The 22531-nt window shown below is 35.8% G+C and overlaps 1 protein-coding gene and 1 long non-coding RNA gene across 6 annotated transcripts in view; one reads left to right on the top strand and one right to left on the bottom strand.

Moving 5' to 3' along the window:
- The first annotated feature begins 505 nt into the window (after positions 1-505).
- Positions 506-22531, top strand: part of upb1 (ureidopropionase, beta) — a 118061-nt gene continuing 96035 nt past the window's right edge. For 2 of the 5 annotated variants that reach the window (XR_010013375.1, XM_062999180.1), the window contains exon 1: positions 506-689. Coding sequence is in view for 1 of the 5 variants with exons in the window: in XM_062999180.1 (XP_062855250.1) it covers positions 586-689 (104 nt within the window). In the remaining 4 variants the exon portion in view is untranslated. Of the gene's footprint in view, positions 690-20573; positions 20704-20767; positions 20789-20954; positions 20972-22531 lie in introns of those variants that run through there. The other 3 variants (XM_062999182.1, XM_062999183.1, XM_062999184.1) reach the window with 3 other exon arrangements.
- Positions 19343-21126, bottom strand: LOC134318326 (uncharacterized). Its single transcript, XR_010013377.1, has 3 exons — positions 21073-21126; positions 20849-20949; positions 19343-19425 (listed from the first exon to the last, which is right to left on the bottom strand). It is a non-coding gene; the product is annotated as an uncharacterized LOC134318326 (long non-coding RNA).

The following is a 22531-nucleotide window of genomic DNA, read 5'->3' as shown; positions in this document are numbered from 1 at the left end:
CCCAACAGCCCCAAAACAATGGATGAAGATCATACCTAGACGAATGAAAGATGAAGGAAGATTGGAGTTATTCCACCAAATATCAATGACTGAATTATTTTTTTAAATTAAATCATCATTATTATTATTATTATGCTCTTTAAATGTTAACTTGGGTTTTGTTTTATATACTTGATGTATACATGGACATATTTTATTCTGAATAAGCTATTACTTGGGTTATTAACAGATTATCAAATTACGTGTCTAGTGAATTAATTAATGAATTAATGATACGTAGCTGCAGAGGCAGTTTGTACAGCCACGTTTGTTTTATTATTACTGAATTTTTTTATTTTATTATTATCTAGGATTTTGATATAAAATTGCCATTTGTCCACGAAAGATGGTATTATAGGTTAGTTCTGTTAATGAGACAGAATGGAACGACAAGTGTTAAACGAATGTTAAATATTAAACCAACTATACCGTAGCGGATATACGGTTACATTACTTCACAGTGTAGAGGGTAAGGTCAGCGGTGGTTTAAAAGTATACGTCGTTATACGGATTTTTAGTTGGAACATTTAGCCTGCTATTGCAATAATGTCTGAGGTTTTATTTGAGTCAGTCGAAAAGACTTTGGAAACGCATGTCCCCGACGAGGAACTTGGGCAGGTTAAACGAATTTTATACGGAAAAGAACTAAAGTAAGTGCATAGTCGTGTTGATTCTTTTTTACTTCCGTTTCCTAAAACCTGATTGTGAATTAAGCGGTTAATAAAATGAATGAATAGATCTTCTTCGAATGATCATGACATAAATAGAAATGTAGAAATAAGATAAAAATATAGAAACATGTAATTTCATAATTAATTTTCATATAAAATAATTTCATAGAGACAGTTTTTCTAACGTATTATATACCTTAGATATAGCAACTGTAAGTATTCTAAAGTGATTTAGAAAATCACATGTAACAGTTTTATAGACTTAAAACTTTATGTTGAGCTACTTTTAATTACGCCATAGTTCCATTACTAAGGCGCAGTTCAGCAGAGTAACCTATAAAAGAATCGATAATTCGATAATAAAAGCTTTATAGGACTCGCATATGCTGACATAGTGTTATAATTACAATGGAATATGTTATTTCTAGATTTAGGATAAAAAACTTCTGAATTGTTAATTTTGGACTTTGACCTGCACACAGACATCCTAGTTAGTATTATATTGGACATTCGCCTGACATTCGACTTTCTTTCGGCTCGTTCTCGGCTAATAAACATCCAAATATTAATTAAATTGCGCGAACTGATACCTCAGTAAACAAGGAACAAACTACAATCAAATTTGTTTAAAAAGGTTTTTCTGTTAAATTTTATTTAACGTTATTTGGTAAATGTGAGGCGCATCTGCGCTGAAATGCGAAGGAAGTGCTAAGGGAGCGTCTATAAAGTGCTGAGGTGTAGTTATTACCCAGTGGCATGTACCATCTAATATAACTGTATTAAATCCTGCAGTATGGTTACAGTAAACATCGAGAAACGCAAATTTTCTCCTGTGTCCTACAGCATAAGTACAGTAACAAAACAAATAATTAAAAAAATAAAAAAAAATTGAGAAACACAAATTTTGTTACAATGAGGGTTGTAGTAGTTAACTAGTCACCTGTACTAGTTACTACAACCACAATACAAATTAAAAGTCCCCCAGCATGGGTGCAGTAATGAATCAAATATTTCAAAAAATTAACAAAGATCGTGAAACGCAAATTTTTAAAAGACAAAGGTTGTAGTAGTTAACTAGTAACCTGCAGTAGTTACTACAACCACAGAACAAAATAAAAGTCCCCAAGCATGGGTGCTGTAGCCTAGTGGTTAAAGTACTGGACCAGTGATCAGAGGGTTGCTGGTTCAAGCCCCACCACTGCCAGGTGGCTGATGTTTGGCCATTGAGCAAGGCCCTTAACCTTAAATTGCTCAAACTGTGTAGTGTAACAGTTCGGTAAGTCGCTTTTGATAAAGTGTCTGCTAAAGGCTGAAAATGTAGTCACTTTTACTACTTATAATAAATGCAATAAAGAAATTTTTTCATTTTATGACTATAGTATGAGGTCATAAAAAAAAACTTCATATCATGATATATAAATTTTAAAAGTAATAAAGGTTCCACTAGTTACCTACTGGGATGAACTACATACTACTTACAATACACCTTTAATTCTCAGTGTTTTTTGCTAATAATACACTCACACAAATGCCAGAACGTTTAGTGTGTTTTAAATAGATTTTATTACATAAAAAAAAATTTATCAAAAAAATTGTGCTTTCATTGTTTTGCAAGTTTGCAATTCTAAGAAGAATATAAAAAAAATACTAATAAATTATAAGTAATAACAATAAATGTTGCACATTACAGTCATTACAAATTAACAACAGATTAAAAGAACAGCATTCCAATCACAAAAAGAATAAATAAGAAAATTAAACATATACAAGGTTACAGTAACATTTCTGTAGAAATGCCACACAAGTTTTTATTTTTTACAAAGGTCACAGAGCCAGGATGTATCCTTGTCAGGAAGATCTTCGTTTTTTATTCCCATGCACCCTGCATGATACCACCTCATGCATTTTTCACATTGCACCTAAGGTGTCAAAAATGTAATTGTATTTAATAAAACAGATGTCACTTCTCTAAAAACAACATACTTATTTATTTAAATAAGAATTGTAATGGTAAATTACAGTCATAACATTTTTATGAGGTACTGCTTACCCAGACAATGTCTTTACTTCTTTTTTCCATAGTAGAAAGAGTCCATAAACCACAGAAAGAACAGTAATTGTCTTTGGAGTCTGAAATTTTTTTTTTTTACAATCACTTATTGAATCTCAGCGTTTAGGCGGAACATTTTTTTAAAATAAGACTTACCAGATGAAAGAATAATTTATTGTGCCATTTCCTTTCTGAGACGTGCAATGTTGCTTCTTTAAGGGTCAATGTTGAATTGCTCTGGAATATCTGGAAATTTCTCAATAGTTTCTTTAGCCATCTGTATTTAAAAAAAAAAAAATAAATAAATAAAAATATATATATATATAAATACAGTATATATATATATGTGTGTGTGTGTGTGCATAAACATATCAAAAAATACTTCTTTTACATACATACATTTATCTTGTCTTTACATACTTTTGAATTTATTTTGTGAATAATTTTAACATATGGCATGGAGTTGTTATATATAACATAACATATGGAGTTGTGGCCTATTGAAATCTATAATTTTGTAGATACATTTTTGGCCAACTGTTTATTCTGTTTGTCAATGACTATGTTTTATCATACATATACAGATGATGAGTATTCACTTTTGTTATTTGACAAAAATATACCATTAACACTTCTGTTTTGAAAGCATTCTTACTTTGCAGCATTTAAAACTTCGGCTTGAACATTGCTGTGCAGTAGCCTCAAGGCCTTGATCTTGTATTTAATAGATATTTTTACCAACCAAAATGTTATGTCTCACCTGCATGACAAAAACTGCACAACTTGTGCTGTCTTTATGAACTGTGTGGTTGATTCTGCTGGGTTTCCATTTTATGTTCAGCCAGTCTTTTTTCCCAAGCTTGTTAAAGCGAGTTCTGAAATATGTCCTGAGTGGTAAAAAAAAAAATATATATTACTTTATTTTTATTTAACTACTTTTTAAGGTTTAACTATTTATTACATCTTTTTTTTTATTACAAAAATGAAACTACCTGAATTTCTGTGCTGCATCCATGGAGTCCTCCATATCATGTTGGTTGTTGGCAGGGTCAACTACAAATATCTGAGTAGTTAGGGCATGAAGATACTGCCAATCCAGATCAGCCCATGAGACAATACAAAAATAGAATACATATGTATCATAAAGTGTACACAGTCCCACACATCACAACAATAACATACAAATGTAAAATATTTTAAGCACAGCAAATAATAATTTAATGGGTAAGGTTTTTCTAAGTTATTCTGTAATATGTACGTGAAATATACTTGCAGTGTATCACAAAAGTGAGTACACCCCTCACATTTCTGCAGATATTTAAGTATATCTTTTCATGGGACAACACTGACAAAATGACACTTTGACACAATGAAAAGTAGTCGGTGTGCAGCTTATATAACAGTGTAAATTTATTCTTCCCTCAAAATAACTCAATATACAGCCATTAATGTCTAAACCACCGGCAACAAAAGTGAGTACACCCCTTAGTGAAAGTTCCTGAAGTGTCAATATTTTGTGTGGCCACCATTATTTCCCAGAACTGCCTTAACTCTCCTGGGCATGGAGTTTACCAGAGCTTCACAGGTTGCCACTGGAATGCTTTTCCACTCCTCCATGACGACATCACGGAGCTGGCGGATATTCGAGACTTTGCGCTCCTCCACCTTCCGCTTGAGGATGCCCCAAAGATGTTCTATTGGGTTTAGGTCTGGAGACATGCTTGGCCAGTCCATCACCTTTACCCTCAGCCTCTTCAATAAAGCAGTGGTCATCTTAGAGGTGTGTTTGGGGTCATTATCATGCTGGAACACTGCCCTGCGACCCAGTTTCCGGAGGGAGGGGATCATGCTCTGCTTCAGTATTTCACAGTACATATTGGAGTTCATGTGTCCCTCAATGAAATGTAACTCCCCAACACCTGCTGCACTCATGCAGCCCCAGACCATGGCATTCCCACCACCATGCTTGACTGTAGGCATGACACACTTATCTTTGTACTCCTCACCTGATTGCCGCCACACATGCTTGAGACCATCTGAACCAAACAAATTAATCTTGGTCTCATTAGACCATAGGACATAGTTCCAGTAATCCATGTCCTTTGTTGACATGTCTTCAGCAAACTGTTTGCGGGCTTTCTTGTGTAGAGACTTCAGAAGAGGCTTCCTTCTGGGGTGACAGCCATGCAGACCAATTTGATGTAGTGTGCGGCGTATGGTCTGAGCACTGACAGGCTGACCCCCCACCTTTTCAATCTCTGCAGCAATGCTGACAGCACTCCTGCGCCTATCTTTCAAAGACAGCAGTTGGATGTGACGCTGAGCACGTGCACTCAGCTTCTTTGGACGACCAACGCGAGGTCTGTTCTGAGTGGACCCTGCTCTTTTAAAACGCTGGATGATCTTGGCCACTGTGCTGCAGCTCAGTTTCAGGGTGTTGGCAATCTTCTTGTAGCCTTGGCCATCTTCATGTAGCGCAACAATTCGTCTTTTAAGATCCTCAGAGAGTTCTTTGCCATGAGGTGCCATGTTGGAACTTTCAGTGACCAGTATGAGAGAGTGTGAGAGCTGTACTACTAAATTGAACACACCTGCTCCCTATGCACACCCGAGACCTAGTAACACTAGCGAGTCACATGACATTTTGGAGGGAAAATGACGAGCAGTGCTCAATTTGGACATTTAGGGGTGTAGTCTCTTAGGGGTGTACTCACTTTTGTTGCCGGTGGTTTAGACATTAATGGCTGTATATTGAGTTATTTTGAGGGAAGAATAAATTTACACTGTTATATAAGCTGCACACAGACTACTTTTCATTGTGTCAAAGTGTCATTTTGTCAGTGTTGTCCCATGAAAAGATATACTTAAATATCTGCAGAAATGTGAGGGGTGTACTCACTTCTGTGATACACTGTACATACATTTTCTGTTTTCCACTGTGAAGTATTGACATATTTGCACTCTGCATGTTCTTTCATTTTCTTTGGTATCAATAAAGTATCCATCTATCTATCTATCTATCTATCTATCTATCTATCTATCTATCTATCTATCTATCTATCTATCTATCTATCTATCTATCTATCTATCTATCTATCTATCTATCTATCTATCTATCTATCTATCTATCTTATAAGTTAATTGGTTAGCACTTTAAATACAATAATAATGTATAATTACCCACCACAAACTTCCAGTGACTGTTATTTACATTGACAAAGCCAACAGCTCCATCAAATGCGTCAAAGTTGACCTGTTAAAAGAAATAATCAAAAAGCAAAACAATTAGTACATTTACACTCATACTCAAACCCCCCTTCCCGACCCACAAACACACACACACACACACACACACACACCCCACACACACTGTACTTACATTTTTTAAACCCTGACATGCCATTTGTTCTCTTTGACCAAAGAGAATCACGCCCATGATGTGATGGTTAAACTGGTAGATTCGGCCAGCAGTGACATTGGCATTCATCGTTGCGCGTATAAAACATTCAATTGTCTGAAATGTAATATTTTTATTAATTATCATAATATTTTGATTTACAATTATTTAAATACTATTTAAACAAAATATAATTTATATTTTATTAAAACATCAGAAAGGTGTGTGCACACTGTAAAACATTATTCAGCTGTGTATTAAAAAAATAATAATCAAAGAACACAACAAGATTGCTTTTAACTATTTGTATTTACTTACCTCGCCATTTAGTAAATTGTGGGGCTTTAAACTCAGGAAGTCCAAATGCCTCAAAGTACAACAGCTGACTGTCACTGGATTTCAATACAGCAACTACAACTTCAGTTCCTTTCTTTTTCCATAGAGTCTCCACCTGTAAACATGTCATTTGTGAAGCATAACATACATATATAAGCAATAAATTCTTATTAAATTTTTTATTATTACAAAACATTACATTTGAATGTTTATTCAGCATTTGTGAAAAAGAATAGGCACAGTAGCTTGGTAAGATTTTTTGTAAACAAGATATTATGTTTACTAATCTATTGTACATTATGGCTTATAATAATAATGTTTACATAGTTTTTGTTTAAAAAATACTTTTGAAAGGGTACCAAATTATGTTTTTACTTGTCTCTGCTGTGGTACACCTAAATATATTTATCTGCAATGTTATTGTTTTTCATTCGAACTGTAAATAAAGTGTTTTGTTTGTTTGTTTATTAGTATTTTAATGTCATGTTTTACACTTTGGTTACGTTTATGGCAGGAACGGTAGTTACTCATTACACAAGATTCATTAGTTCACAAGGTTATATAGAGCACAGTTGTGGACAATTTAGTGTCTCCAGTTCACCTCACTTGCACGTCTTTGTACTGTGGGAGGAAACCGGAACACCCAGAAACACACACAGCCACGGGGAGAACATGCAAACCACACAGAAAGGACTCGGATCGCCCCCCCTGGGGATCGATACCAGGATCTTCTTGCTGTGAGGTGACAGTGCTACCCACTTAGCCACCGTGCTGCCCAAATGAAGTGCACTTATTAAAGTTACAACAGTGCTCCTTAATTGCTTAAGAATAAACATTAAATACAATTTGAAGTAAATTTCATGTTAGTAAATTTCATTTACAGCCTGTAGCAGGCACTTTTATACAGAGCAACTTGCAGTGCAAGCAGTTAAAGGTAAAGGTAAAGGTTTCTTTTTGTTTAGGATGTTATGCTTGACTATACCAAACCATGCCTCAACATGGCAATTAGTCTCTCTTGTTTTTTTGGAGAAAATGTCGTCAGTGTTTTCTGTTGTGTCAGAAGCGTATCTCCTAAGATTCCCCAACATAATTCCACTCCATAGAGGAAATATTGAAAGATAATTTTCGAAGAGTACCTTGATGATGCCTGGACAGTAGTATGGATTGTTATCTGGTGACTCTTCCTCTGTATTCATCTTTAACTTAACAGAATCAGAAATACGCCTGAAACAAGCAGAGAAAGGTGAACTTCCCACAATGGTTTTCGAAAATCTCTGCAATCCTTCATCCTGGTCGATTTCAGCTGCTCTGTCATCAGAAATCCTCTCAAGGTCACATATTTTGGCTGTGGCAATAAGATCTTCAAGTCTTGCAGTGTTTCTGAGAACATCATCATTCTTGTTCTTGTTTAACAGCACAGTACACAATGATTGAAAAATGTCACATGCATCATCCATACAGCGAGTGTTCTGTAGTCTTGCCAGAGCATACGTACAAAAGTCTTTCAATCCTTTGTCACTGGTTTGTTTGCCAATGCCTTGTGCCAGAGCTTTGATTATATGTGCTGAGCAGAGATGTAACACTGTAAAGTTTTTAATGTGAGCCAAAGTCTTTCGTCTCTGACAGACTGCGTAACACCTTTCAAGGTATGCAGTGACATTTTCTTTATTAAATGCCAAAAGCACCCCTTGCATCAATGCCCAACTAAAGTCAGTCTCCACTTGTTGTATTCTCAATTTGCTAAATGTAGACAGTTTCAAAAGGAACTGCATTAACCAGAAGGCAATTGGTGGAACAGAATGCTCATTGGTGAGCATTTCACAAATCGGTAGTGGTGGAAAGTTTTGTCCTTGGCCTGGCAAAGTCAGCGAATAGTACAACACACGTCGCTTTTGATCAGGGATTTTGGAAACAACACCTCCGGTTGCATCCAAAAACAAGGTCACTGGTGAATTCTTTCGCAGATGTTATACCAGTATTCCGATCCCTTTTTCAGTATACAGGTGCACACCAAAAGGATCAATCTGAAAGTGTTGTACATATCCTGGTATACTGTAAAAGTGTAAGTCACACTCTTGTAGGATAGTTTGTGTAAGATGCATTTCAAGAAAAATATTGTCATGTAGTGTAGTAGATTTCTTGACCTCAGAAGAAATACATTTTAAGATATTTCTGTTTAGGCTTCTGGTAAAGTTTCCTGCCAGGATTTCTTCAGGATGTGCTTAATCTTTTGTAGAATACTTGACTGATTCCTTGACTTAGTGATTTTGCAATTTTCCATCGTCTTTGATTGGAGGCATTTTTTTAGATGAGAGATCTCTCCAATTTGACATAGTTATTTTGACAGGATTTTTGCAGATCATTGGTTTCCTTTGTATTTTAAAAATGTACTTGGCTTTGCAAGATGGAAATGTGCAAACAGCTTTGATGTGCAGGTACAGTGTATCACAGAAGTGAGTACACCCCTCACATTTCTGCAGATATTTAAGTATATCTTTTCATGGGACAACACTGACAAAATGACACTTTGACACAATGAAAGGTAGTCTGTGTGCAGCTTATATAACAGTGTAAATTTATTCTTCCCTCAAAATAACTCAATATACAGCCATTAATGTCTAAACCACCGGCAACAAAAGTGAGTACACCCCTTAGTGAAAGTTCCTGAAGTGTCAATATTTTGTGTGGCCACCATTATTTCCCAGAACTGCCTTAACTCTCCTGGGCATGGAGTTTACCAGAGCTTCACAGGTTGCCACTGGAATGCTTTTCCACTCCTCCATGACGACATCACGGAGCTGGCGGATATTCGAGACTTTGCGCTCCTCCACCTTCCGCTTGAGGATGCACCAAAGATGTTCTATTGGGTTTAGGTCTGGAGACATGCTTGGCCAGTCCATCACCTTTACCCTCAGCCTCTTCAATAAAGCAGTGGTCGTCTTAGAGGTGTGTTTGGGGTCATTATCATGCTGGAACACTGCCCTGCGACCCAGTTTCCGGAGGGAGGGGATCATGCTCTGCTTCAGTATTTCACAGTACATATTGGAGTTCATGTGTCCCTCAATGAAATGTAACTCCCCAACACCTGCTGCACTCATGCAGCCCCAGACCATGGCATTCCCACCACCATGCTTGATTGTAGGCATGACACACTTATCTTTGTACTCCTCACCTGATTGCCGCCACACATGCTTGAGACCATCTGAACCAAACAAATTAATCTTGGTCTCATCAGACCATAGGACATGGTTCCAGTAATCCATGTCCTTAGTTGACATGTCTTCAGCAAACTGTTTGCGGGCTTTCTTGTGTAGAGACTTCAGAAGAGGCTTCCTTCTGGGGTGACAGCCATGCAGACCAATTTGATGTAGTGTGCGGCGTATGGTCTGAGCACTGACAGGCTGACCCCCCACCTTTTCAATCACTGCAGCAATGCTGACAGCACTCCTGCGCCTATCTTTCAAAGACAGCAGTTGGATGTGACGCTGAGCACGTGCACTCAGCTTCTTTGGACGACCAACGCGAGGTGTGTTCTGAGTGGACCCTGCTCTTTTAAAACGCTGTATGATCTTGGCCACTGTGCTGCAGCTCAGTTTCAGGGTGTTGGCAATCTTCTTGTAGCCTTGGCCATCTTCATGTAGTGCAACAATTCGTCTTTTAAGATCCTCAGAGAGTTCTTTGCCATGAGGTGCCATGTTGGAACTTTCAGTGACCAGTATGAGAGAGTGTGAGAGCTGTACTACTAAATTGAACACACCTGCTCCCTATGCACACCTGAGACCTAGTAACACTAACGAGTCACATGACTTTTTGGAGGGAAAATGACAAGCAGTGCTCAATTTGGACATTTAGGGGTGTAGTCTCTTAGGGGTGTACTCACTTTTGTTGCCGGTGGTTTAGACATTAATGGCTGTATATTGAGTTATTTTGAGGGAAGAATAAATTTACAGTGTTATATAAGCTGCACACAGACTACTTTTCATTGTGTCAAAGTGTCATTTTGTCAGTGTTGTCCCATGAAAAGATATACTTAAATATCTGCAGAAATGTGAGGGGTGTACTCACTTTTGTGATACACTGTATGCACACTTCATTTTTCTGCTGTACACAGTCCTTACATGCTGGTACTTGAAAGAGTACACAACATGGGTTTTTTAATTTAAAGCTATCATACAAGTAGTGGGTCCATGGCATTCTGAGTTTCGTTGAACCTTGCAAAGGTGCAATGCTTTTCCACTTGTGGAAGTCAAGTTTTATTTTAAATTGTTTTGGTACAAAAGAGGTTTTTCTCTATTTGCTGTGTGCTTTGTGGGGCAACTTTTTATGTGATTGTGATGCTTTTTTTGGATGAACTGTTCCATGGTATCCCTCATTATGCAATGGTCTTTTTGCAGAATCTTCATCCCCATCAGTGTCATTCTCGGAAGATGTGACCTTTTTTTGTTGGTATCTTCTGCCTCACTCTCTAATACCTGCTCCTCATTTGCCTGATATAAGAAGTACCTTCCTTCGGCATCGTCAATGTCTCTTGGATCACTTTCAGCTGAAGTGGGTTTTTTAACTGTGACATCTGCTCCGTCTGACTCTGACACACTCTTTCTTTCTTCAGCCCCAACCTCAGATTCAGATGAGTTATAGTCTATTTCTTTGACATCTTCTGTCTTATCGTTTGATAAAGTGGTTTTACTGTCAAATCCAATTGTTTTTGTAGCTTCTTTTTCATCCGATGTGGGGAAACAAAAATGTGCAAGCACTTTGTCCCTGAGTCTTCTGCGATTATAATTCCACAGTACCCACAGCCAGTGTTTTTTTCTTTCTTAGTCCTCTTGAAAAATTGACAGAGATAATGTGGACCAGACTTCAGATTTGTATCCTCTGTCTTTTTTAAGAATATCTGCTTTTAGGAATTTCCTCACTACGGCTTCCACTCCACCAGCCTCTGTCCAAATATCTTGTCTTCGTGCTTTCCTTTGCTTGAATTTTCTCATCTGGTAAATAAGTAATACATAATTAGTATTTCAACTGTTTCATTATTTCAATTTACAAATAAATAATTATAATTAATGGCTGAAACAACTATTTGCAAACCCTAGCAACACATTTTAACCATACATTTTTCATAAACTACATAAAATTAGCCTAGCTGTTGTTTTGACCCTGATAATTGTTTATATTTTACACACAAATACCAACTTCAAACACTTCCCACTTTAGAAAACTTGTGTTGTGAAAGAGAAAAGGGAAACAAAATGAAAAAAATTAAAAAGATAGTTTACTTTAACAAATAATGTTTGATTATGAATGTACTAGTCATAACACAGTTATTTAACCAACAGTTTACAAGATTCAAGTTGAGAGATGTGTGAGGGAGCAAACAAAGCTGTAAATGTGTCAATCATGGGAGGCCAGAGGCCATCACTGTGGTGATGGGGTCAGGGAGAGGCTGTGGTGTTCAGTTGCACGAACTGAGAAATTAAAATGTTTGTATTATCAAAACTTACAAAAACTTAATCATGTAAAATAATTAAAAACTTGAAAGTCTTGCATTTCCAAAAACTATTAATGGAATAGGACTAAGTTCCATCAGAATATTAAGCTACATTGTGGATTTGACCGAACTTTATAAATAAAATGCAGCTGTATCGTAAGTGTAGTTTAAATATTCATGATTATATTGTAATATGTTAATATGCTAACTTAATGTTACATTAAAATAATAGTATAGAAATATCTATGTTCAATAATTATGCTTCACTGTTTTAACCATTTTAAATACTTTAACTTCAATCATAAATGAAAGTAATTTAATCTAGGAATACATTTCAACTTTAAAATGGCAGCAAGTAATGTAAAGTGCCCAAAATGTATTTCCAGGTCAATGTTTAATTAGATTTAATTAATATATGTTAATTACTGTTCTATATCACTAAAAAACAGCAAAAAATTATTACATATAATCAGATTATTTGCCTTAAGTTGACTATAATTGAAAATAATTTTCACAATTGAGGCCAATATGACAGAAAAATGTTTATAACATTTATTACATTGTAATTACTATTTAATTAAGAAACATTTAATAGATATACAAATATTACATAAATAACAAATATTAATAATAACTCAATATTACAAAATGTCTACTAGAACCTACCTTATCCATTGAGAAAAATGCCAATATCCAGATTTTCCTTAATGATCGATTGTTGGCTCTGTGTCAGTTTGCCTGCCTGACAGCTACTAATGCTAACGCTAATGACCTTAAGGTGTAGGGGTGTTTACAGTGGTAGCTGCGAGTTGATTGGTTAAATCTTGACAGGTCAGTCTTTCCTCTGTGATATATGGCTTGGTTTACTGTCACCTTTTGGTTTGCTGCAACCTCTTTCTATATGTCACGAATGGGTGGCTATGGCGAGACAGAGGGGCGGACACACACGCAGAGATGGACCAAAACTTAGATATTTATTATAAACAAAAGACAAGACACAGGAAACAAAACTAAACACAGCTAAACAATGACAAACTGGCTAACAAGGCTAACTAAGGAAAACACGGCTAATAAAGCTAACTAAGGCAAACATGGCAAACTTAGATAACACCAAAAACTAAACATGAACAGAAATCCAACATACCAAAACACATGAAGCATGGAAGCATGGAAACATGGCACAAGGAAACATGGCACAAGGAAACATGGCACAAGGAAACATGGCACAAGGAAGACAAAACAGTTCACAATGTGTCTTCTTCTTCTTCTTCTTCTTCTTGTTTTTTTTGGCGGATGGCAACTAGCTTTTTGGTGCATTACCGCCACCATCTAGACTGGAGTATGGAACCAGTAGTTTGTAGAGTTTTAGTCTATTTTCCTATATCCTGTTTACTAATCCTGTTTCCTTCAAAAAAGAAAAAAGAATCTTAAAATCAATTTCTCCTGACCCTTTTTTTAGGATGTCCTGAACATTCAGTTTAAGTTTATTTTCTTCTAGTTGTTGTATTAATCTGAGTCTATAATAATGATACCTAGAGCAGTGAAGAATTACATGTTCTACTGTTTCCGGTTTATTGCAGTAATTACATTTCCCATTTTCATGTTTCTTAATTATTGCTAGTGTGCTATTTAGCCCTGTGTGTCCAAATCTCAACCTTGATAACACTTCTTCCTCTTGTTTTCCTCTGCTTGTGGTTCTGCCCTTTCCCACTCTTCTTTGAATATTATAAAACTGTCTACCTGTCTGTGCTGTGTCCCATAACTCTTGCCATTTGTCTTTCATTTTAGCTTTAATAATACTTTTAATTTCTGCTTTACTATATTTGATCTTAATTTCAATTCTTTCTTTTCCTGCTGCTTGTTTTGCGTATTTGTCTGCACATTCATTCCCTGCTACTCCTATATGAGCCGGAACCCATACAAATGAAATTCTTCCCTGATTTTGTTATGTCATTTACCAACTGTTTTATTTCCCATACAATATCTTGTCTTGCCTCAACCTGAGATAATTCAAGACTTAATAGAGCTGAGCTGGAATCTGATGCCACTACCACCTCTTTTGGTCTATTATGCTCTATCCATGTCATTGCTTGTTGAATTGCCACTAATTCTCCCGTATATACAGCCAACTCATCATTTATTCTTTTATTACAGAATATTTTATGTTCTGGTATGACATATGATATTCCCATTCTTTTGTCTGTTCTTTTTGATGCATCTGTATATATTATAGTATTGTTTTTGTATTTTTTATCCATATAATTCATCACCCAGTATTTGTCTATTTCATGTTCTTGTCTTTTGTTCAACAGGCACCAGTCTATTGTTATTTCTTCTTGTACCCAGGGAGGGACAGCTGGATATGCCACTGTAGGACTTACTTCTAACTGTTTTATTTCCATGTCATTAACTTTGCTATTTATTGTCCATCCATAGCTTCTAACTTTTTCTTTCACTCTTTCTTGACACTGCCTTAATACTGATTGGCTTATGTGGTTTTCATTATGACCTTTAAGATTTGCCCAATATACCAGGGCCAGTTGGTCTCTTCTAAGATGTAGAGGCATCTCCCCCATCTCTACTTGAATTGATGTAACCGGTGTTGTTTTAACTGCCCCACAACATAATCCTAATGCCTGGTTTTGAATAATGTCTAGTTTGGTTATTAAACTTTTGGCCGCAGATCCATACACCAAGCATCCATAATCAAACACTGATCTAATGAGCCCTGTGTAGATAGCCTTTAACGCAGTTCTGCTTGCTCCCCATTCAACACCTCGCAAACATCTCATTATGTTCAATACTTTTTTACTTTTGTCAATTATCTTTTGAATATGTGTTGCCCATGTAAGTCTTTTATCAAACCAAATTCCTAAATATTTAAATGACTCTACTTTTTCCAGCTCCTTCCCTGATATTTTAAGTTTTACATTTAAATCTGTTCTCTTTCTGGTGAAAAACATTGTTTTAGTTTTGTCGATTGATATTCTAAATCCCCACTGCAGGGCCCACTCTTCGATACTATTTATAGCTTGCTGCATCTTGTTTATCACAAAACCTATATTTCTTCCTTTTTTCCACATAGTTCCATCATCTGCAAACAGTGCAACATTTATCGACTGTCCTACATCTTTGAATATTTCATTTATCATTACAGAGAATAGTAAAGGACTAATAATACTTCCTTGTGGAACACCATTTTCAACGATGTAACTTTTACTAACTTCTCCATTAACTTTAACTTTTATTGTCCTTTTTGTTAAGAATTCCTTAACCCATTGGAAAATTCGTCCCTTAATTCCTATTTGGTTTAGTTTAATTAACAGACCTTCCTTCCATAACATGTCATATGCCTTTTCTATGTCAAAAAATACAGCTATCAATGTCTCTTTATTTATTTGAGCTTTTCTTATGTCATCTTCTAGTCGTATAACTGGGTCTATAGTGCTCCTTCCTCTTCGAAATCCACTTTGATGATTCTGCAGTATTCCTTTAGTTTCAATCCAGTATGACATTCTTTCATTTATCATTTTTTCCATTGTTTTTCCCATATGAGATGTAAGAGCAATAGGCCTATAATTGCTAGGATATTTAGGGTCTTTTCCCGGCTTCCTGATTGGAATGATTATTGATTCTTTCCATGCACTTGGAATGTGCCCCTCTATCCATATCCTGTTATATAAACTTATCAGCACTTCCTTTCCCTTGTCACTTAGGTTTTCTAACATACAATAACATATTCCATCTTCCCCTGGTGATGTTTTTCCTAATTTCCTTAGTGCGTTATTAAGTTCTGCTCTTGAGAATAACATGTTCAATACGTCTCCTTCTTCTCTCTCATTTTCTAGTTGAACCTGATACTTTTCAGTTATTTCTTTTCTTGCTCTCTTTTCATCTTCATTCAAATTGTTTGTGCTATGTACATTAACTAAAGTCTTTGCTATTAACTCTGTTTTCTCTTTACTAGTAGTAACTACCTTTTGGTCCTGTATCAATACTGGAAAGTCATATTCCTTACCATTCCCTTTCATTTTCTTTATCATACTCCAGACCTTTTCCACTGGTGTAGTTCTACCAATTGAATTACAGAACCTCTGCCAGTACTCTTTTTTGGCATATTTTACTGTTTTTCTGACAATAGCTTGGGTCCTTTTATATTCAATTAGGTTTTGAAAGTTATGTGTTTTTTTTAAGATTTTGAATGCTTTATTTCTGTCTTTTATTACTTTCTTACATTCCTGTGTCCACCATGGGACTATTTTATTTATTTTCTTAAGTTTAGTTTTTGGGATTGCTATTTCCGCAGCACTACTTATTCCTGAACTAATTTCGCTGCTTATCCTTTCAATGTTTTGTTTATTCTCAATTCTCAACAAAAGTTTCTCACTATTTTCTCTAAATGTATTCCAATCTGCCTTATTTAGGACCCATTTTTTTTCTCTAATTTCCCGATCAAATTTAAATTCCATTCCTATTCTAATTATTATGGGGTAATGATCACTCCCTATGGTAGTTTCTTTTATTACTTCTCATTCACATCTATCAGACATTGTTTTTGTCACTATAGTGAGGTCTATTACTGATTCTGAGCCCCTCCCAATATCAATTCTTGTGCTTGTCCCATCATTTAGGCATACTAACTGTTCTTCTTCTATGAATTCTTCTATTACGTTTCCGTTCATATCATCCCTCTCACCCCACAATGTACTGTCTGCATTAAAATCCCCACACCAGATAACTTTCCCTTTTAAATCCTTCCAGATTTCATTAAGATGTCCTGTCTCTATCCGCTGACATGGGTTATAATAATTAATTATTTTCACACTACCTTTGTTTGACCATACTTCTATAATTATATATTCCATATCCTTCCCTTTTTTAAATTCCCTGTATTGTAGTCCTCTTTGAACAAAGGTTACAACTCCTCCTCCTTTTCTTGTTTTCCTATCCCTTCTTACTGCAGTGTACCCTTTTATAATAAAATCCAGCCTTGGTACCAACCATGATTCCTGAATGCATATAATGCTAGGTTTGATGCTTAAACTTTCAATAAACTTCTTAAATTCTTGCCCATTTGAAATTAAGTTCCTTGCATTCCACTGTAGTATATTTAAAATCATTATGCTTGTGAAGATCCTGTCCCTGTCTGAACCTGTGGTGCTTCTTCATTAAGCGTATCTCTCACATTTTCCCAGGACAACCCCTTCATACCCAAGTATTTCTCAGCTGATTTAATTATTATTTTAATCCTTTCATTTTTTCTAGTTGTCTGTGCTGAACAATTAATTATCTCTGCCATTAAAAGTACAAAGTTACCTTTACTCACCAATAATGTTTCTTCATCTAATTTATCACATTTAGCGCATTGATCCTTGTTTTTGTACATATCTTTTTTCCCTTTTTCTAGTTCAGGTATGTCTCTTGGGACCTTCTTGGTAGCCTCTGCGTAAGATATCCCTTGCACAGCTTTAATCCTCTGTACCTCCTGCATTCTCTTACTTATCATGCATCCGCGATACGCTGAGCTGTGCTCCCCTCCACAATTACAACACTTCATTACTGCTCCTTCTTTGCATTTACCATATTCATGTTCCTCACTGCATTTACTACACCTTTGTTTTCCTTTACACACTGCAGCTACATGTCCAAATCTCTGACATTTAAAACATCTAAGCGGCGGTGGGATATATAGTCTGACCTCATAGCTCATGTATCCTATAAGTACCTTTTCCGGGAGCCGTTCTTCCTCAAATGTAAGTAATACTGATAGACTGTCCATAATATTTCCATTTCTTTTCATCTTCATTCGTTTTACTTCTCTTATTTTTACATTCGTTATATTTTCTTTAATAGATTCTAGTGATTCATTCAAAGGGATCCCAGAAATTACTCCTCTAATTATTTTTTTGTCATACCCCATTGAACATTTCACCTTTTTGCCATTTATCATATTTATTTTGATTGCTTTCTTTTGTTGTTCTGCGTTTTTACAGATAACTATCAGTGATCCATTTCTTAGTTTTTTAGCGAATCTTACCTCCCCAATTGCTTTGTGTATCACTTTGGTTAGTTGCATAGGGCTCCAATCATCAAACGTAGATTCCTCTTGTTCCATTTTAATGAACACCTTATATTCCTCTCTGCTCCTTTTCACTTCATTTGCTCTTTTATCACTATCGCTTTCATCCGATTTATCCCTCTGTTTACGTTTATTTCTCCTCCTTACTACATTCCACTCGTCAAAACTCCCGCTTCCCTGGACCATCTCATTTCCTGATTCGTCACTTCCCTCTGCAAACTCCTGTCCACTCACAGCCCAGTCGTTGCCAACCGCCTGTAACAGCGTGTCACGCCCTCCTCTCGTCGCCATCCCTCCACCGTCCTTGTCTCGCTCCTCTGGAGAGGAGCCTCGATCGTTCACAATGTGTGTGCTCCAGTGCACCTCTTAAATGGAGGGCAGCTGGAGCCAATTAGTTCAAATGAACCAATCATGAGCTCGAGGCGTGGCAGGAGACAGAGTGTGCTCCTGGAGAGGGGGGCGTGGCACACAAGCTCCAGAGCACACAGAGGCTACAAGTGTTACACTATGTATGTTATCTTGTCCATATAAAGTGTTTATGCTACTAAGGCAAACAGCATACACAATACATTTTGCAACAAATTTTCTTGGACTAATTAACTAATTTGAATTAGATCCATTTTCCAATTGGTTAACAGCAAGGGCCTTACCAATTATGATGCCCTGGCATGTTGTGATTTTATCTTAAATATGCATTTAGTTTGTAAATGGTCAATAGCTTTATCGCAACTGTTTTATGCCTTTAGCGCCCAATATAATTTATGTTTATGCTGAAACATTACATTGTATTATAGGAAACATTCAATTAATTTAAATTAAAATTGACATTAACAAAGACTAGTAAGCTTGTGAAAAGTTGTTTTTATTAAAGAGGATCTAATAGATAACACAGTATTGTTTAAAAGAGAAAAAAACTTAATTATTAAGCAATACACAAGCAAATACATTTTGGAGAAAGGAATACATGTACATTAATAAAAAAACTATCAGACAAAAGACACAGATGAATACACTATAAAAATTCTGTAAAATCCATGCAAATAACAGCTAAATATCATATAAAGTTTATTAACAGCGATATAACTTAAAATACTTAAACTTTGTAGCAGGCTTAAAAGAGCTCTTAAAAGTAATTGTGTCCACCACTTTGATATCGTCTCTATAAATTGTAAAATTAGTGGTCTTTCCTGTTGTCATGACATTTGTGTACTTCATATCAAGTCCCATTGATTTACACTGTTCTTTATCTTTCCTTACGAGAGCCTTCCGGATTGAAGGTTATTGGTGTGTTTTTCACAAGTTTGACTCCTTGAGCAGTTTCCTTACATCTTGCTTCTCCTTTGTATGTTCAGCATACAGGTCATACTGCAATACATTAAAAAAAAAAGTTGGACACATGTTTAACACTATTACAACAACTTTTGCAATATTAAAAATTGTAGATCATTTTGTAACTAAGAATAGTGAATATTGCAATTTCTCAAGTGCAATTTTTAGTTGTAGTAGGTAGTTCACCACTTGGGTAGTCACCAAAATCTTAATTATATGAAAATATATTTTGACACCTTGACTTAATACTGTACTGTAGTAGGTAGTATAAGTGACTACGTGACTACTACGACCTTTATCATAACAAAATTTTTGTTTAATAATTTGTAATTTTAAAATTTTTGGATCACCTACTACACCCATGATGTGGGACTTTTAATTCGTACTGTGGTTGTAGTAAGTAGTACAGGTGACTAGTTAACTACTACTACCTTTGTCTTATCAAAATTAGATTTTCTCGATTTTTGTTAATTTTTAAAAATATTTGATTACTTACTGCACTCATGTCCTTGGACTTTTAATTTGTATTTTGGTTGTAGTAAGTAGTACAGTTGACTAGTTAACTACTACAACCTTTGTCTTATCAAAATGTGATTTTCTCGATTTTTGTTAATTTTTTAAAATATTTGATTCATTACTGTACCCATGTCTTTAGACTTTTAATTTGTATTTTGGTTGTAGTAAGTAGTACAGGTGACTAGTTAACTAATACAACCTTTGTCTTATCAAAATTGTGTTTCACGATTTTTGTAAAATTTTTTTAAATATTTGATTCATTACTGTACCCATGTCTTTGGACTTTTAATTTGTATTTTGGTTGTAGTAAGTAATACAGGTGACTAGTTAACTACTACAACCTTTGTCTTTTAAAAATTTGCGTTTCACTTTTTTTGTTAATTTTTTAAATTTTTGATTAGTTACTGTGCTCATCCCATGGGACTTTTAATCATTATTGTGGTTATAGTAACTAGTACAAGAGACTAGTTAAGTACTTCAACCTAAAAATTTGCGTTTCTCGATGTTTACCTTAACCATACTGTAGGACTTAATAATGGTGTATTGAATGGTACATGCCACTGGGTAATTACTACACGTCTGCACTTTATAGACGCTCCCTTAGCACTTCCTTAGCGTTTAATTTTTGGATGTTTATTAGCCGAGAACGAGCCGAAAGATAGTCGAATGTCAGGCGAATGTCCAATATAAAACTAACTTTACCACGGTACATCCTAAGCGGTCGTATTGTGAGCATTATGTTGTATTGCGTATCATATATTTTGGACGGATAAATAGATGTTAAAACTTGAGGAACACGTAAGTGTCGCTTTGTTTTTATTTAACAAAGGTTTATAAACTACGTGGATGGTCACAGTCAAGCCAACAGTTATTAAGACAATAGGTATACGTTGCTCTGTGTGTTTTATACGTTCTGTTTGTATTGTGTTTATGTGAGCCGTACATTTGCTTGTCATTAACTGCTAGCTGCACCGTACGGTATGCTCCCTCATGCTCCCTGACGGCACTTCTTGTTTACATTCCGTTTCTGCTCACCACGCTAGCCTGCAAAATGATGACAGCAAAAGTTAAGTTGATATTTTTCTCAGATTGAGCTCCCTGATGTATGTCTCATGAATTAGTTTATATTGTAGCGTCAGTGGGAGGAGCCGTGGTATCCAGGCTTACCGTTAGCGTGTATCCCAGTGTGGGAGACTGGGTGGCTGCGGTGAGAGCTGGATAGGTAGCTTATATGTTTGTCTGTTGTATGAATGTATGTGTGAATGAATGAGTGTACGTCCTAAACCACTGAGTGAACTGCCAAGGGCAGCTCACTCGCGGCCCCGACGCTCGCCTTCCTGCTCGCCGGCGCCACAATATTATTATTAGGGCTGTCGTAATCGCGATTAACGCGTTAATCAACCTATTGTACTTTCTTTATTGAGCTGTTTGTGCCACGTAAATATGTGTCTCTGTGGTAATTTGCATTTCTTAAAAGTGCATGAAGCAGAACGCTTATTAACAGAACAAAATAAGCACAGCCGGACACGGTCAATTCTGAGATCTTCCCTACACACTTACTCCCTATGCCCCTATAGTACGCTTAACATTCTTAAAGGGCCGGACAATATATTTGTAATTCACATTACATGACAGGTGAGACGTTAGAAAACAACATTCCTTTTCTTAGAATAGCCCCTTTTTTTTTTTAAGGAAAAATAGTTCTTGTGTGCATTACAAGGGCAGGAAAAACTACAGCAGATGCAACAGGTGCACCAGGACCCAGGGCAGGGGGGCCTCCACAACATGAACTCAACCACTCACCTCACTGCCCCCACATTGGCTGCACTCGCCAGGTCGTTATTATTATATTACAATATTTTCGTTAAGTAAAATTAAAAGAACTAAAACTGTGCATAAAAAATACCAGAGGCAGGAATTTGAACTTGAAGTGTAACTTCTGAGTGAGTACTTTTAATTCATTCTGATCAGCTATCAGCATGTGCAATTTGTTGAGGGGGCCCAACATTTTTGATTCATGACAGCCCTAATTATTATGTTCATGTGTGTCCTTAGTCTATTGACTATTTTCAGCAGCAGTATTAAACACATTTTGCACTTAAGGCTGCTATCTTGTGGACTGTTACAGTTTACAGTTGGTTGTTCAACAGTAATTGAATACATTTTTTAAATGGTATCTTTTGTTGAGTTTTTATTACACAATACTTACTCCTTACCTTTTTGAATCCTGCACCTGAAAAATAACCCACAGTATGAAAAAACTAAAACTAATACTAGAACTAATAAAAACTAAACTAAAACTAAGCATTAAAAAAATAATAAAAACTAGCAAACCCACTCTAAAAACGAATTAAAACTAACTGAATTAGAGAAAAGAAAGTCACAATGAAATAAAACTAAATTATAATGAAAAATCCAAAACTATTATAACCTATACACAATTGACATTTATTTTTAAAAATCTGGAATTCAATAGCATTTAAACCAGATTACATTTAGTAAAGAGTGTGATTAGGATTTAATAACTAAGCAGCGTTTACATTTGGCATGTATTAAATCATCTATTTAATAAAATTTATATTTATAAGTGTAGCATGGCTTACATGCTCCACTTACTAAGTGGATC

The sequence above is a fragment of the Trichomycterus rosablanca genome, chromosome 7 (assembly GCF_030014385.1).
Source record: "Trichomycterus rosablanca isolate fTriRos1 chromosome 7, fTriRos1.hap1, whole genome shotgun sequence".
NCBI lineage: Eukaryota > Metazoa > Chordata > Actinopteri > Siluriformes > Trichomycteridae > Trichomycterus > Trichomycterus rosablanca.
This window is presented reverse-complemented; position numbering and strand designations above follow the sequence as displayed.